Genomic DNA, 13,508 nt, shown 5'->3' on the forward strand with positions numbered 1-13,508 from the left:
TGGCTGATCCTGTGGTCGGGGCAGCGGAAGAAAGAGTTCCAAGATGGCGCCTGCCTGCTTTTATTAGAGACGGAATCTCGCAGGATCGCGCGAGATCTCGCGGGGATGCAAATTAGCTAGGCCATCTTGAGGAATAAAAATCGGTCCATTGGAGATGCGAGGCAGTCGGGTTCTGACGTTCGTGGCGATCAGTACAGTGACCGTTGGGTTCCGTTAGTGACCGTTGGGTTCCGTTTCTATTCATGCAGTCAGCTGAGCTTTGTTAATTACCTTCGCGCCGTGGCTGTCATTGTTTGTTGGTTCGCTGTGTGTTGCCGTGGTTCTTCAGTGAAACGCTTCGTCGCCCACGACGAGACTCCCCGTCTCCTGCACGTCGGAAACTACACAAGATACTCTTACAAGCTATTTCGGCCCCCCCACTCCGAACTTGGTTTTCTTTTCTTCAATGGCGGATAGGTTCAATCTAAAGTTGATACCGGAATTCGACGGATCCGACCCGGTACTCAGCTGGGTTGAGAAGGTCGAGTTACATTGTCAGTTGTCCGGCGTGAAAAATATCGAGCGCGTGATTCCTCTGCGGCTGACCGGTGGGGCCTTCGCTGTATATCAGCAACTCAGTGCTGAGGAGAAATGTGACTACTCGTGTATCAAGGCGCCGTTGTACAGGGCGTTCGCCACTGACCCCGCCACTGCATGAGAGCAGTTTGAGACGAGGTCTATACGCTTGGGCGAAACTGTGGATGTGTATCTCGCCAAGCTTAAGAAGCTGACGGTGTTGTTCGGCGGTCTTCCCGAGAGGGCCCTAGCCTACAAATTCCTGTCAGGACTCCCTGCTGGAGCAAAGCAGCTCCTGCGAGCAACCTCTACCATGTCCTCACTACCGCTGAGTGACCTAGTGGACAGAGCCAGGACAATAATGAAGGATGACTCGACGGTGCAGGAACCGGTAGTCGCCGTCGCACAGGCCCCACCAAGTGGCGAAGGACCGTCTCAGGGACCCAGCCCGCAAGGTGATGTCATCTGCTACAGATGCAACGGGCGGGGCCACATGGCAAGAAATTGTAGAAGGCGGTCGACGGCTGTTCGCTGCTACCGCTGTAACAAGACTGGGCACATGGCTCGAGACTGTGCGGGAAACGGGGATGGGGACAAGGTGCCAGTGCCGACCTCTTCCCCGAACAGAAAATAAACAAGGCGCTCCCTGTCATTCAGGTCCGATTTAATGACACGTTATGTTCAGCCCTCCTTGATTCCGGTTGCTCCCGCACTATAGTGTGTGCGGACTTCTGTCGGGCGTGGAAAAAGAAGAACGTCAGGATAACTACCATTACTGGAAAAATATGAATGTGTTGCGACGTGGGTGTGGTACACATTCGCACAAGAACTGGAAACTCGGCCAACGTCAGAGCTCTGGTGACACGCGAAAAGCCGCTGAGTTTCAACCTGTTGCTAGGCTACGATGCCATCAAAGCCCTGGGCGGCGTGCGCATAACGCGCGCTGGCGTTGTAGAGTTTCAGGATAGGCCCCCGGTGTGCGCAGCACTAAGAGTCGACCAGCCGGACTTCAGTGCGGAGTTCGACGACCAACAGAAGGCGTGGACCGCCACTTGGAGGTGGTCAGAAGACAAGGAACCGGCCAAACTACAAAACAAAGTGGCAGAGTACCGTATGCCCGACCAGATAAGGCCTGCATACGAAAGCGAGCTCCGTGAATTGATTAAGAACGGTTGGCTGATTCCATACCCCTACGACAAACTTGAACCCCCCAAGGGCCTGATACCGCTGATGGCAGTTGCCCAACCTAACAAGTCAAAGGTGAGGCCGGTAATGGACTACCGCGAGTTGAATGCGCACGTTGATGCGTTCACAGCTGACGCCGACGTCTGTGCCAGCAAGCTGCGAGAGTGGCGCCGGCAGGGGTTCAATGTGTCCCTACTGGACTTGAGAAAAGCATACTTGCAGGTCCGGATCGGCGAGGCGATGTGGCCTTTCCAGACAGTGATGTTTTCCGGGAAGAGATACTGTCTTACGCGACTCGGATTCGGGCTAAACGTAGCACCCCAGATAATGAAGGCTATCGTCAATGCCGTGTTGTCACAAGAAGAATGGATCAGAAAGGGAACATCGGCGTACATTGACGATATATACGTGAAGGAAGATATCGTGTAATCTTCGCGCGTAAGATCCAAACTTGCCGAGTTTTGTCTAAACTGCAAGGACTCTGAGCGGCTTGAGGATGGCGCCCGCGTATTGGGCTTGAGCATTCAAGAGGAGCGAGGGATCCTGAAGTGGAGGCGTGGAACCGCAGTTCCCGAAGTACCCGACGTTTACACAAGACGTGCCGTGTTCTCCCTGTACAGGAAACTTGTGGGGCACCTTCCAGTATGCGGATGGGTTCGTGCGGCGACAGGCGTCATAAAAAGGAGGGCAAATGCGGTCACCAAAGGCTGGGACGATGAGATAACCGACGGACTATTGGTTCGAATGTTAAAGGAGACTGTCGCTAGTGTGAAAAAGAATGACCCCGCCACAGGGGACTGGTGCATGCAGGGAGACGAACTGAGCGTGTGGGTGGACGCAAGTTCTCTAGCGATCGGTGTAGTTTTGGAGAAAGATGGGGCCGTAGTTGAGGATGCCTGCTGGCTGCGACCGGCGAATGATGCTGCCCATATCAACCTTGCAGAACTCGACGCTGTAATAAAGGGCATTAATCTGGCACTTCAATGGGAAGTGAAGAAACTGCGTGTGCACACTGACTCACTTTGCGTGCACCACTGGGTGTCGGACACACTCACGAGCAAGGCCAGGGCACGCACCAAGGCAGCCAGCGAAATGCTGATAAGACGGAGGCTGGAGACTGTGAAAAAACTGGTGACGGAGTACAACCTGTCCGTAGACGTAGTGCTCGTCACCTCGGACTACAACCTCGCCGACAAGCTCACTCGGGTACCACGGAGAAGGTATGAGGCTATGAAGAAAGAAGCTAAGCCATTGCCTCTGTGTGCTGCCTCCGTCGAGGAGGACGAAATCAGGAGGATACATCACGACAGTGGGCACCCCGGAGTACAACGGACCTACTACTTTGTGAAGTTGGCTAGACCATCAATACCAAAAAGCGCAGTAAGAGCAGTGGTCAGGGAGTGCCAAACGTGCCAGTCCATCGACCCCGCCCCAGCCAGATGGCGGAAAGGACAGCTGGGAGTGGACGCGACCTGGAGTCAGTTGGGTATGGATATAACCCACTACGGCAGCCAACACTTCCTCACGCTGATAGACTGCGGGCCAACGAGGTTCGCGATTTGGCGCCAATTAGCAAGGCAGGATTCCACCAGTGTCATCCACGAATTGGAATCCATATTCTACGAAAGGGGGCCACCTGAGGAGATCCTCACGGATAACGACACGGCGTTCTGCAGCAGGGAATTCAGGCATTTTATGGACGACTGGGGGATCCGCCTTCGACACCGATGCGCGTATGTGCCGAGCGGCAACGGCATAGCGGAGCAGTGCCACCGAACCGTGAAGAGGATCGCGGCCAGGAAGAAGTGTACGATCGCGGAGGCGGTTTACAGATACAACACAATGCCTAAGGACGCCGTGACTGGCGGCAGTGCGCCCACTGATTCGATTCATCACTACCACGTGCGCGTCAAGGACGTTGAAGTGTGTCTACCCAACCAACGAGAACCCCAGGGGACGTACCAAGTGGGAGACACTGTCTGGGTGAAGCCACCCGGCGGCCGGTGCACCAGCAGCTTTTGGAGGGGGCGGGTCACCGGCGTCATCAGTGAACAGGCCATACTAGTCGATGATACTCCGCGCCACGTAAGGGATGTCCGGCCTGCTCTAAGCGCTGACCAATCGGCGAGCAGTGGAAGTAGCGAGTCATCCGACGATGAGCGATGGATCTAACCCGTGCCCCACGAACCTGGTTACTCAACTGCGAGCAGTGGAAGGAGAGAGTCATCCGACGATGAGCGATGGATCCAACCTGTGCCCCACGAACCTGATGACTCAACTGCGAGCTCTAATGCTGATGCTGATGCTTCCGATGCCACTTCTGAGAGCTCCGATGAGGAAGTCCAGGCAATACACCTCCGCAGGAGTGCTCGAATCAAACGGCCACGTCCGCCGTGTCACGTATGTGATCTGGAGACCAGGGGGGAGTGTGAGACTAACCGTAGCCCTCGGCGCAAGAGGGTCCGTGTGTGCCTGGAATGCGGGGTGGTGGCTGATCCTGTGGTCGAGGCAGCGGAAGAAAGAGTTCCAAGATGGCGCCCACCTGCTTTTATTAGAGACGGAATCTCGCAGGATCGCAAATTAGCTAGGCCATCTTGAGGAATAAAAATCGGTCCATTGGAGGTGCGAGGAAGTCGGGTTCTGACGTTCGTGGCGATCAGGCATAAAAATGGTCAACATCCGAGCGTGTGCAAGCTTATGTCAGCCATCGGTGAACATTTACTGCAGGGCCAGATTTGAATGGATTAAACTTTTTCTATTTTACACAGAGCACGCTGGAAAATCCACTTAAAAATTCTCGAGGGGGTGTCTATTTAGTTATGTGCATTTTAATGGTTGATTCGGTAGGAAACATGGTTATTCTTTGTCTTACATAGAATAATAAAAAATCTTTTGATTTGAAATTCAAACATTTCACGTCATAAATTTTTAAATTCATTGAATGATTAAAATTTGATTTATTCGCTCTACCTTGTATATCGAGCAATTCTTTTTTAGGTGGAATAGTAGTTTTACAACATATTACTATTATAGTATTACTATTATTACTATACTATTACTATTATAGTATTACTGCCAGTAATATCTTGTAAAACTTATAATCACAGGTTTCCATACTAGTTGATTGTTAGATAATTTTATTCTGAAATATATATATATATATATATATATATATATATATGCAAAATCCGATCCTGCATTTTGCTAATTCCTGCCCTCTGATGAGAAGGAGAGTATTTCTTCGAAATTCCGCGGATTAAGGACTATCCACTTATCTTGTGTTTCCTTTTTTAAAATTAAATATGTTTTTAACTCTTTTTCAAGATGTCTTTTAACATGTTTTATTAATCATTTGTTCACATTATATATATATATATATATATATATATATATATATATATATATATATATATATATATATGCGTCATGAGTAAGTTACTGGAATCTATGTTAAATAGGGAAGTAGTCAACCACCTCAGTAAAAATAACCTAGAGACATGTAATATGGTTTCTGTTCTGCTAGATCTACAGCACGGTTGTATCTCATAGGATTAGCGAATCTCTCGATGGAAGCTTCCTTTCTAGGGCAGTTACTCTTGACATATCAAAGGTCTTTGATAGAGTATGGCATAAAGGTCTATTTCACAAGATCTTCAGTTACGGTATAACTGGAAATGTTTTCTCAATTATTAAATCATTTCTCTCGGATAGGTTCAGAAGAGTAGTCATTTGATGGGCAGAAATCAGAAGCTCATAGTATTAATGCTGGAGTCCCTCAGGGGTCCATCCTGGGCCCAACTCTTTTCCTGATCTACATTAATGATCTTCCAAATCACACCCTTACATCATTCGTAGACATTTATGCTGATGACACTACCATTTATGGTAGCACATCTAAGACAGTAAACGACCAAGTTCTCTCCAATTCTCTCTCCTCTGATCTTGAGCACGTGGTACAATTGGGGAAGGAGTGTCTGGTTACTTTTAATGCATTTAAAACCAATCACTAATGCTCTGATTCCCATCTGACATCAATTGAAATGAATGGCTCTCGTCTTGAGGAGGCTCCATAGTTTGACAAGCTTCTGGGCTTGACCTTTACTCCCGATTTGAAATGGAACACGTACATCAGATCTGTTGCCAAAGTCACTGAAAAAATGGGATCCTTCTATTGATCGAGTAGATATCTCACTGCTGATGCAATTCTCTACCAATATAAGAGCCAGATACGTCCAAGGATGGAGTATTGTTGCCACATCTGGGCAGGAGCTGCAAGAAAGACTTCATCCTACCTTGAGAGAGTTCAAAATAGACTCTGTAGCCTAGTAGGTAATGCCCTTTTCTCTTCCCTGAAACCCTTTCTTTACAGAAGAAACGTTGCGAGCCTGTGTCTGCTTTATCGTTATTTTCATGGCAAGTGCTTGTCTAAGCTCCGATCTATGCCCCCCCACCCTTGCGAAACTTTCATGAGAAACGCTCGTCTAGCTGAAAACACTATCAATAATTTCCTCTACTCTTTATTTGTGCCTAAACCTAAACGTAGATTCTATGAACAAAGCTTCTTTCTTAGAACTGCATACCTGTGGAATTGTCTTCCATTTGCCTGTTTTCCAGTTGATTACAATATGGTCGTCTTCAAGTCTAACGTAAACAAGTTCTTTAGCCATTCTCCTTAAGTAATCCAGTTTACCAAATTTACACTACTAACGATTCCTATGATATCGTCCCATTGACTACTTTACACTCTTTAACCCTTCTTCTCGTCGCCTCTGAGCCTTGATAAGTGGTGATTCCTATGTAAAAAAAAAAAAAAAAATGAGAGAGATAAAAGTGCTTTGGTATCTTTTCCGAACCTATAAGCAAGAAAAAGGACATTCTTCACATATGCAGTGCAAATACTTCTTTTTTTTTTTTTTACTTAAAAACTGAAAAATGTATTTTTCTTGTTGCCAGTATGATTCAAGGGAGATAATTTTAATATTGTACAGGGGTAGTAAACATGAATATACAAATGTACGTCAGAAGAGATTTATTTTAAATAAAACCGCTTTCATCATTTCGACCAAAAATTGACGTTCTCTATTCAGATTATTTGTTTTCTCTTTTCTATTTTCAGAATCGCTTCATCCTTTTTTATCATCCTCCTTGTCACTGCAACTCTTTATGACGTCTTCGTTATTCAGCTTGATTGGAAACCGACGTGGACAACTGAAGAAGGGGATAAAAGCAATGAAATAAAGGTCAATTATGGATTATCTAGATCCATTTCTGAAGGGACTAAAGCGAGCTCCGAAAAGACACCGCCTTCCTCTACAAGTAAAGAGTTAGGTAAGTAGTGGTTGTTTCATCTCCGATTATTTCATTCTTATTGGCTGAATGCAACACAGAAATGACAAATAATATCACAATTAAACAGGTTAGGAGGGATCGCAATGCGTAGCCAACAAGGTGCGAATTTGTGTCTTTTTTTTTACAAAGGAGTCACCACTTATCAAGGCCCAGAGGCCACTCAAAGATAAGGGTTAATAAGTGTACGGTAGTCAATGGGAAAATGTTGTAGTTATCGTTAATAAGGCAAATTTGGCAAATTGGATTCCTTAAGGGGATGGCTCATCAAGAATTTGTTCACATTGGACTTGAAGACGACCATATAGTAGTCAGTTGGAAAGCAGGAAAATGGAAATGGAGTTCCACAGGTGTGCAGTTCTAAGAAAAAAGCTTTGTTCATGGAATCTGTGTTTAGGTTTAGGCACAGATAAAAAGTGGGGAAATTATTGAGAGTGGTTTCAGCTAGACAAGTGTTTTTCGTGAAAGTCAGGCCAGGGGTAACCATATATTGGAGCTCAGACAAGCGCTTGCCATGAAGATAACGATAAAGCAGAGACAGGTTTGCAATGTCGCTCCTGTGGGAAAGAAGTTGCAGGGAAGAGAAAATTACAGGTAGAGAATTGCATCATCAGTGAGATATCTACTGGAGCGGTAGAATGATCCTACCATTTTTTTTCCATCAGCCTTAGCAACAGATTTGATGCAGTGTTCCATCTCAGATCAGGAGTAAAGGTCAGACCCAGAAGCTTGTCAAAACATGGAGCCTCCCCAAGACGAGAGCTCTTCGTTAAAGCTTGACAGTCTTGAAGAAAACACTTAAAGAACCACAGGATAACCTAAATGAAGGTATACATTTTTTGCTTCAGCAAACACCTTTTTTCCCCCAAGGTAAAAATAAACAAACAAAAATCTTTCCAACTGCTTTCCCAGGAACATACAGTTGTCTTTGATGAAGTGTTTGGTAGGCTTCTGTAAATCAACGAAACACGTGTAAAGCATACTTCATAAAAATATGAATAAAATATTATGAGTGTGAATTAAATACAGCTACTTGTTTGTAATAGTCACAAACAATATCAGAAAATAGTTGTATATATATATATATATATATATATATATATATATATATATATATATATATATATATATATATATATACATACATATATATATATATATATATATATATATATATATAGAGAGAGAGAGAGAGAGAGGGAGAGAGAGAGAGAAAATAAAAAGGAACAAACCGTATTATGTGTTCATTAACGTTTCGTCTTTATTTTGAGACTTCCTCTGGATGAATGAAATAAAAATGAAACGTAACTGAACACATAATACGGTTTGTTCCTTTTTATTTTCTCTATTTTGTCAGAATACTATTTCCATTATTTTCATCATATATATATATATATATATATATATATATATATATATATATATATATATATATATATAGTGAATGAATGACAAAAGTCTATATTCCAAAGTTCGTAATGTTGACCATCTTACAATTTTATTCCTTTAATTCAGTTGACATTTACAATTTATATGTATATATTTAATTCAGTTGACATTTACAATTCTTATATATATATATATATATATATATATATATATATATATATATATATATATATATATATATATATATATATATATATTAAAAGAGTATATTTGTGGTACAGAATTTACAAATGACAGAAAAAAAAAAAGAATTCTTTTGGACCCTAGACGTCTTTCGCCATCCTCATCAGGGGCAAACGATGGCATTTTTTTTTTAATCTTTTAAAAACAAATATGGGGAAGAAATTAAAATTAATGATATAAATGCCATTGTTTTCCCCTGATGATGATGATGATGATGATGATGATGATGATGATGATGATGATGGCGAAAGACGTCTAGGGTCCAAAATAATTCTTTTTTCTGTCATATATATATATATATATATATATATATATATATATATATAGGTGTGTGTGTGTATAAATGTGTATATAAGTATAGTATATGTATATCTATGTACATATATGTATATATGAATACATATGTATGTGTCTATATATGTATATCTCTAGCATTATATAAAAATCACTTTGTGTGTGAGTTCCTTTCTGATAGGTTCCGAAACGGATGATCCTATCTTTTGTAAATTTCACACAAAGGTAATCTATATGTCCGGCAGTGTTCTTAGATATGTTTTGTGCAGAAATTCATCTGATAAGTATCGAAAATCAAAAAAAAAAAAAAAATCCGATCTTAAATATAGTCTTTCTTCTCTTACAGATAAAGAGAAAAAATTTTTACAGGGGAATATTTTACATTACACCTACCAAGGAAGAGAATTTTATTATTTCCCTTGACCAGTTTAACGTAAAATATTCCTCTTTAAAATTCTTCTTTTTTATATACAAGAGAGGAAAGACTATGTTTAAGATCGTGAAGTCCAAATATCAACTAACGTGATATTCCAAACAAACAAAGACGGAATTTGATGAACGACATTATCATTATTATATTTTTAAATTTTTGTTGCGAATTTGTCAATCGTCCAAATTATTCCTCGTAATGTATAATAATCAAGAGAGGATTAATTCTATAATGGTACATAAATCCGCATAGATTAAAATATCATGTTTTAGTGTATTGTACAACCGGGCAAGGCCGGGCGCCCAGTTAGTGTATATATATATATATATATATATATATATATATATATATATATATATATATATATATATATATATATATATATATATATACATACGAGCAAACAGTTAATAAAACATGTTAAAAAACACTTTGAAAAAGAGTTAAAAACATATTTAATCTGAAAAGGAAACACTTGATAAGTGGATAGTCCTTAATCCTCGGAGTTTCGAAGAAATACTTTCCTTCTCATCAGAGGGTAGGAATTAGCAAAATGCAGGATCGAATTTTGCATGCAAAAGTATTTGATGAAACAACAAGTAAGTCAAAGATCTTACTTGATAACAAAAAAGTGAAGCAGAGGGAATATGGTGAAGAAAAATGTGATTACACGTGAATGGATAGTCTGGTGGAAGATAAATAATCCAGTGACGGTAAAATCCAAATATATAACTTCAAGAAAATTAATTGAATTTGCATTTGCACAAGTAAAATCCAAGGAAATTCCGTAATTGGAAGATGGTCCAAAATAATCCAAAGGCAGAAATCCATGGAATAATTCACTAAAAAGTGTACAAGGAAAAAAGGAAAAAATTCCAATAATATTAATAAAATAAAAATAAGATATGCTTTTCACTCTACTGCTGAGACATATATATGTATGTATGTATATATAAATATATATGTGTATGTATGTATGTATATATAAATATGTATATGTATGTATGGATGGATATATAAATATATATGTATGTGTATGTGTATATATATGTATATAAATATATATATATTTATGTCTATATGTATTTATAAATATATGTATATGTCTATATATATAAATATATATATGTATATGTCTATATGTATATGTCTATATATATAAATATATATGTATAAGTGTGTGTATATATATATATATATATATATATATTCTATTAAAAACGTTTTCTTACATATATATGTATGTATGTATATATAAATATATATGTGTATGTATGTATGTATGTATAAATATGTATATGTATGTATGGATGGATATATAAATATATATGTATGTGTATGTGTATATATAAATATATATGTGTATGTATGTATATATAAATATATATGTGTATGTATGTATATATAAATATATATGTGTATGTATGTATATATAAATATATATGTGTATGTATGTATATATAAATATATATGTGTATGTATGTATGTATGTATAAATATGTATATGTATGTATGGATGGATATATAAATATATATGTATGTGTATGTGTATATATATGTATATAAATATATATATATTTATGTCTATATGTATTTATAAATATATGTATATGTCTATATATATAAATATATATATGTATATGTCTATATGTATATGTCTATATATATAAATATATATGTATAAGTGTGTATATATATACATATATATATATATATAAGTGTGTATATATATATATATATATATATATATATATATATATATATATATATATATATATATATATATATATATATATATATATATATGTACGGCATAATCACATTGACACACCGGTTCTCATAAGATCACCGAAGTTAAGCAACGTTGAGCCTGGCTAGGGCCAAGTGGGTGACCATTTGGGAATTATAGGCGCTGTATGTGCTTTCCGCTCATCTCGGCATTGTTTCCAGTCGTTCTGAACTTCCACTTGCTACTGGTATTCAACAATGTCGAATCAGGAGAGGTGTGGTTGAGATTGCGCAACTCTTGCCACAAAAAAAAGTTCACGTGCAGATACCCTTACAGTGCGTATCCCTAGTCTGTCAAGACTGAAGGAAGCCTTTTAATGTATATATCTATATGTATGCATATATTTATATATATATGTGTATATGTTTGGAATTTTATATATATATATATATATATATATATATATATATATATATATATATATATATACTTGATGTTTAGTTTGGTTGTTTTGTATGGGAAAATTGTTGCTTTCGTATTTGTATTTGTAGAACATGATTGAGTTTTGCAAAGGGAAGTGAAAAAAGCAATAACATCTATACTTGCTTCATTTAAGTCACGAAGCTTGATCTAGTAAAAGATAAAGTTTGAGGAGGAGTGATGTGTGTGAGAATGCATATTTTAATGGTCGCAAATTTAAACCCACACTAAAACGTAATTCATACATAGATAAGCATCGACTACAGCCCGATTACACTTAAATATAAGCCTAATTTAATGTAAAATGCGAATTAGATATTCATTCGTCCAGTAGTTTTCTTGTTCGTTCCAATTTTAATCTTGCTTCTATATCTTTATGATCTTTTCTTTACGCCGTCACAAATAACCATTGCTGCTACGATACATTAATTGTTATACCTTATTCATAAATATTCAAGTAAACATTTAAACCTGCACCGACAAATAATCATTCGTTCAGATAAATTATTGAAAAGTTTGACTTCACAATTAAATATTAAAATCGCTAGTTTTTCATTTAGACACCAAAAAGATATATATATATATATATATATATATATATATATATATATATATATATATATATATATATATATATATATATATATATATAAAGCTGAACGTCTGTGTGTGTATCTGGTCACGAATAGACAACTATAGAAAACTGATCACATATAATGATAGAAGATGTATCGAGACACAGGAATGGGTATGTTTTATCTGGCATAATGATGATTCATTAAAATTGTGGGGTTTGCGTACGCGCCTGGTCCACAAAGTATGGAAATAAAAAAATTTGAAAATTAAAAAAAAACGTTTACAAGTGTTTTTGATATAGATGTACATAATAATACTCTGATAAGTATGTTTTAAGTTAAATAGGGATGGTATAATAAAATTGTGGTGTCTGCGTTCGCGCCGGGCCTCCATAGAATAGAAATAGGCACAAACTTTAATAAAGACTTTTCATATCTATATGCGTGAGTATACTTTGATAATTATGTTTCAGTTTGAAGAAATATGGTATAATAAAATTATGGGGTGTTCGTTCGCGCCTGACCTCCATAGAATGGAAATATGTCACAAAGTTTAACAAGGTTTTTTAATATAGATCCACAGAATATTGTGATAAGTGTTTCAGTGTAAACAGGTATGGTATAATATATTATGGGGTTTATTTATTTTATTTTTACTTTCATAATATTTTGCTTTGGTTTTGATACCCTCAAATTTGAAGCTATCTCTTACAATCCTTCCTTTTCATAACCTATCATATTTTCATAAATCAGAGTCCATTTTCTGTAGGCTGTTTTTGAACCCAGTCAACGATGGGTACTTTTGCTAGTATATATATATATATATATATATATATATATATATATATATATATATATATATATATATATATATATATATATATATATATATATATATGTATATATAAATGTAATTCTTGGTTCGTTCAAAGAGAATAAAACCATATTTCTACGTTACCAATTTAATTGAAATTTTCAGAAAATTTATCTGTAAAGTAAAGGAATGTTTGCATGTTATTAAAATAAATTAAGATCGCAAATTATAAAAATATATTAAATAAAATAAAAATATTTATTGTAACTGCGAAACTGTCCGCCATTTCATTTCCGGTAGAAATGAGCCTTTCACGTGCACACACGTTGACGACTTTCGAATTACAACATTTAACTATTTAATAGATGGGTAAAAAAAAAATCCTTTTTTTAAATTATGTATATATATATTTTTTGTACTTTAACCTTACAATTGAATAAAAAAAAACATATAATAAAACTTTAATGA

At 37.9% G+C, this 13,508-nt stretch overlaps 1 protein-coding gene across 2 annotated transcripts in view; it reads left to right on the forward strand.

Moving 5' to 3' along the window:
• Window positions 1-13,508, forward strand: part of LOC145293457 (zinc finger BED domain-containing protein 5-like) — a 112,138-nt gene that overhangs the window by 35,148 nt on the left and 63,482 nt on the right. For both annotated transcript variants that reach the window (XM_080140021.1, XM_080140024.1), the window contains exon 5: window positions 6,857-7,068. In XM_080140021.1, coding sequence (XP_079996147.1) covers window positions 6,857-7,068 — 212 coding nt within the window. The remainder of the gene's footprint in view (window positions 1-6,856; window positions 7,069-13,508) is intronic.

The sequence above is a fragment of the Euprymna scolopes genome, chromosome 2, assembly GCF_053919585.1.
Source record: "Euprymna scolopes isolate OS-2025 chromosome 2, ASM5391958v1, whole genome shotgun sequence".
Classification (NCBI taxonomy): domain Eukaryota; kingdom Metazoa; phylum Mollusca; class Cephalopoda; order Sepiida; family Sepiolidae; genus Euprymna; species Euprymna scolopes.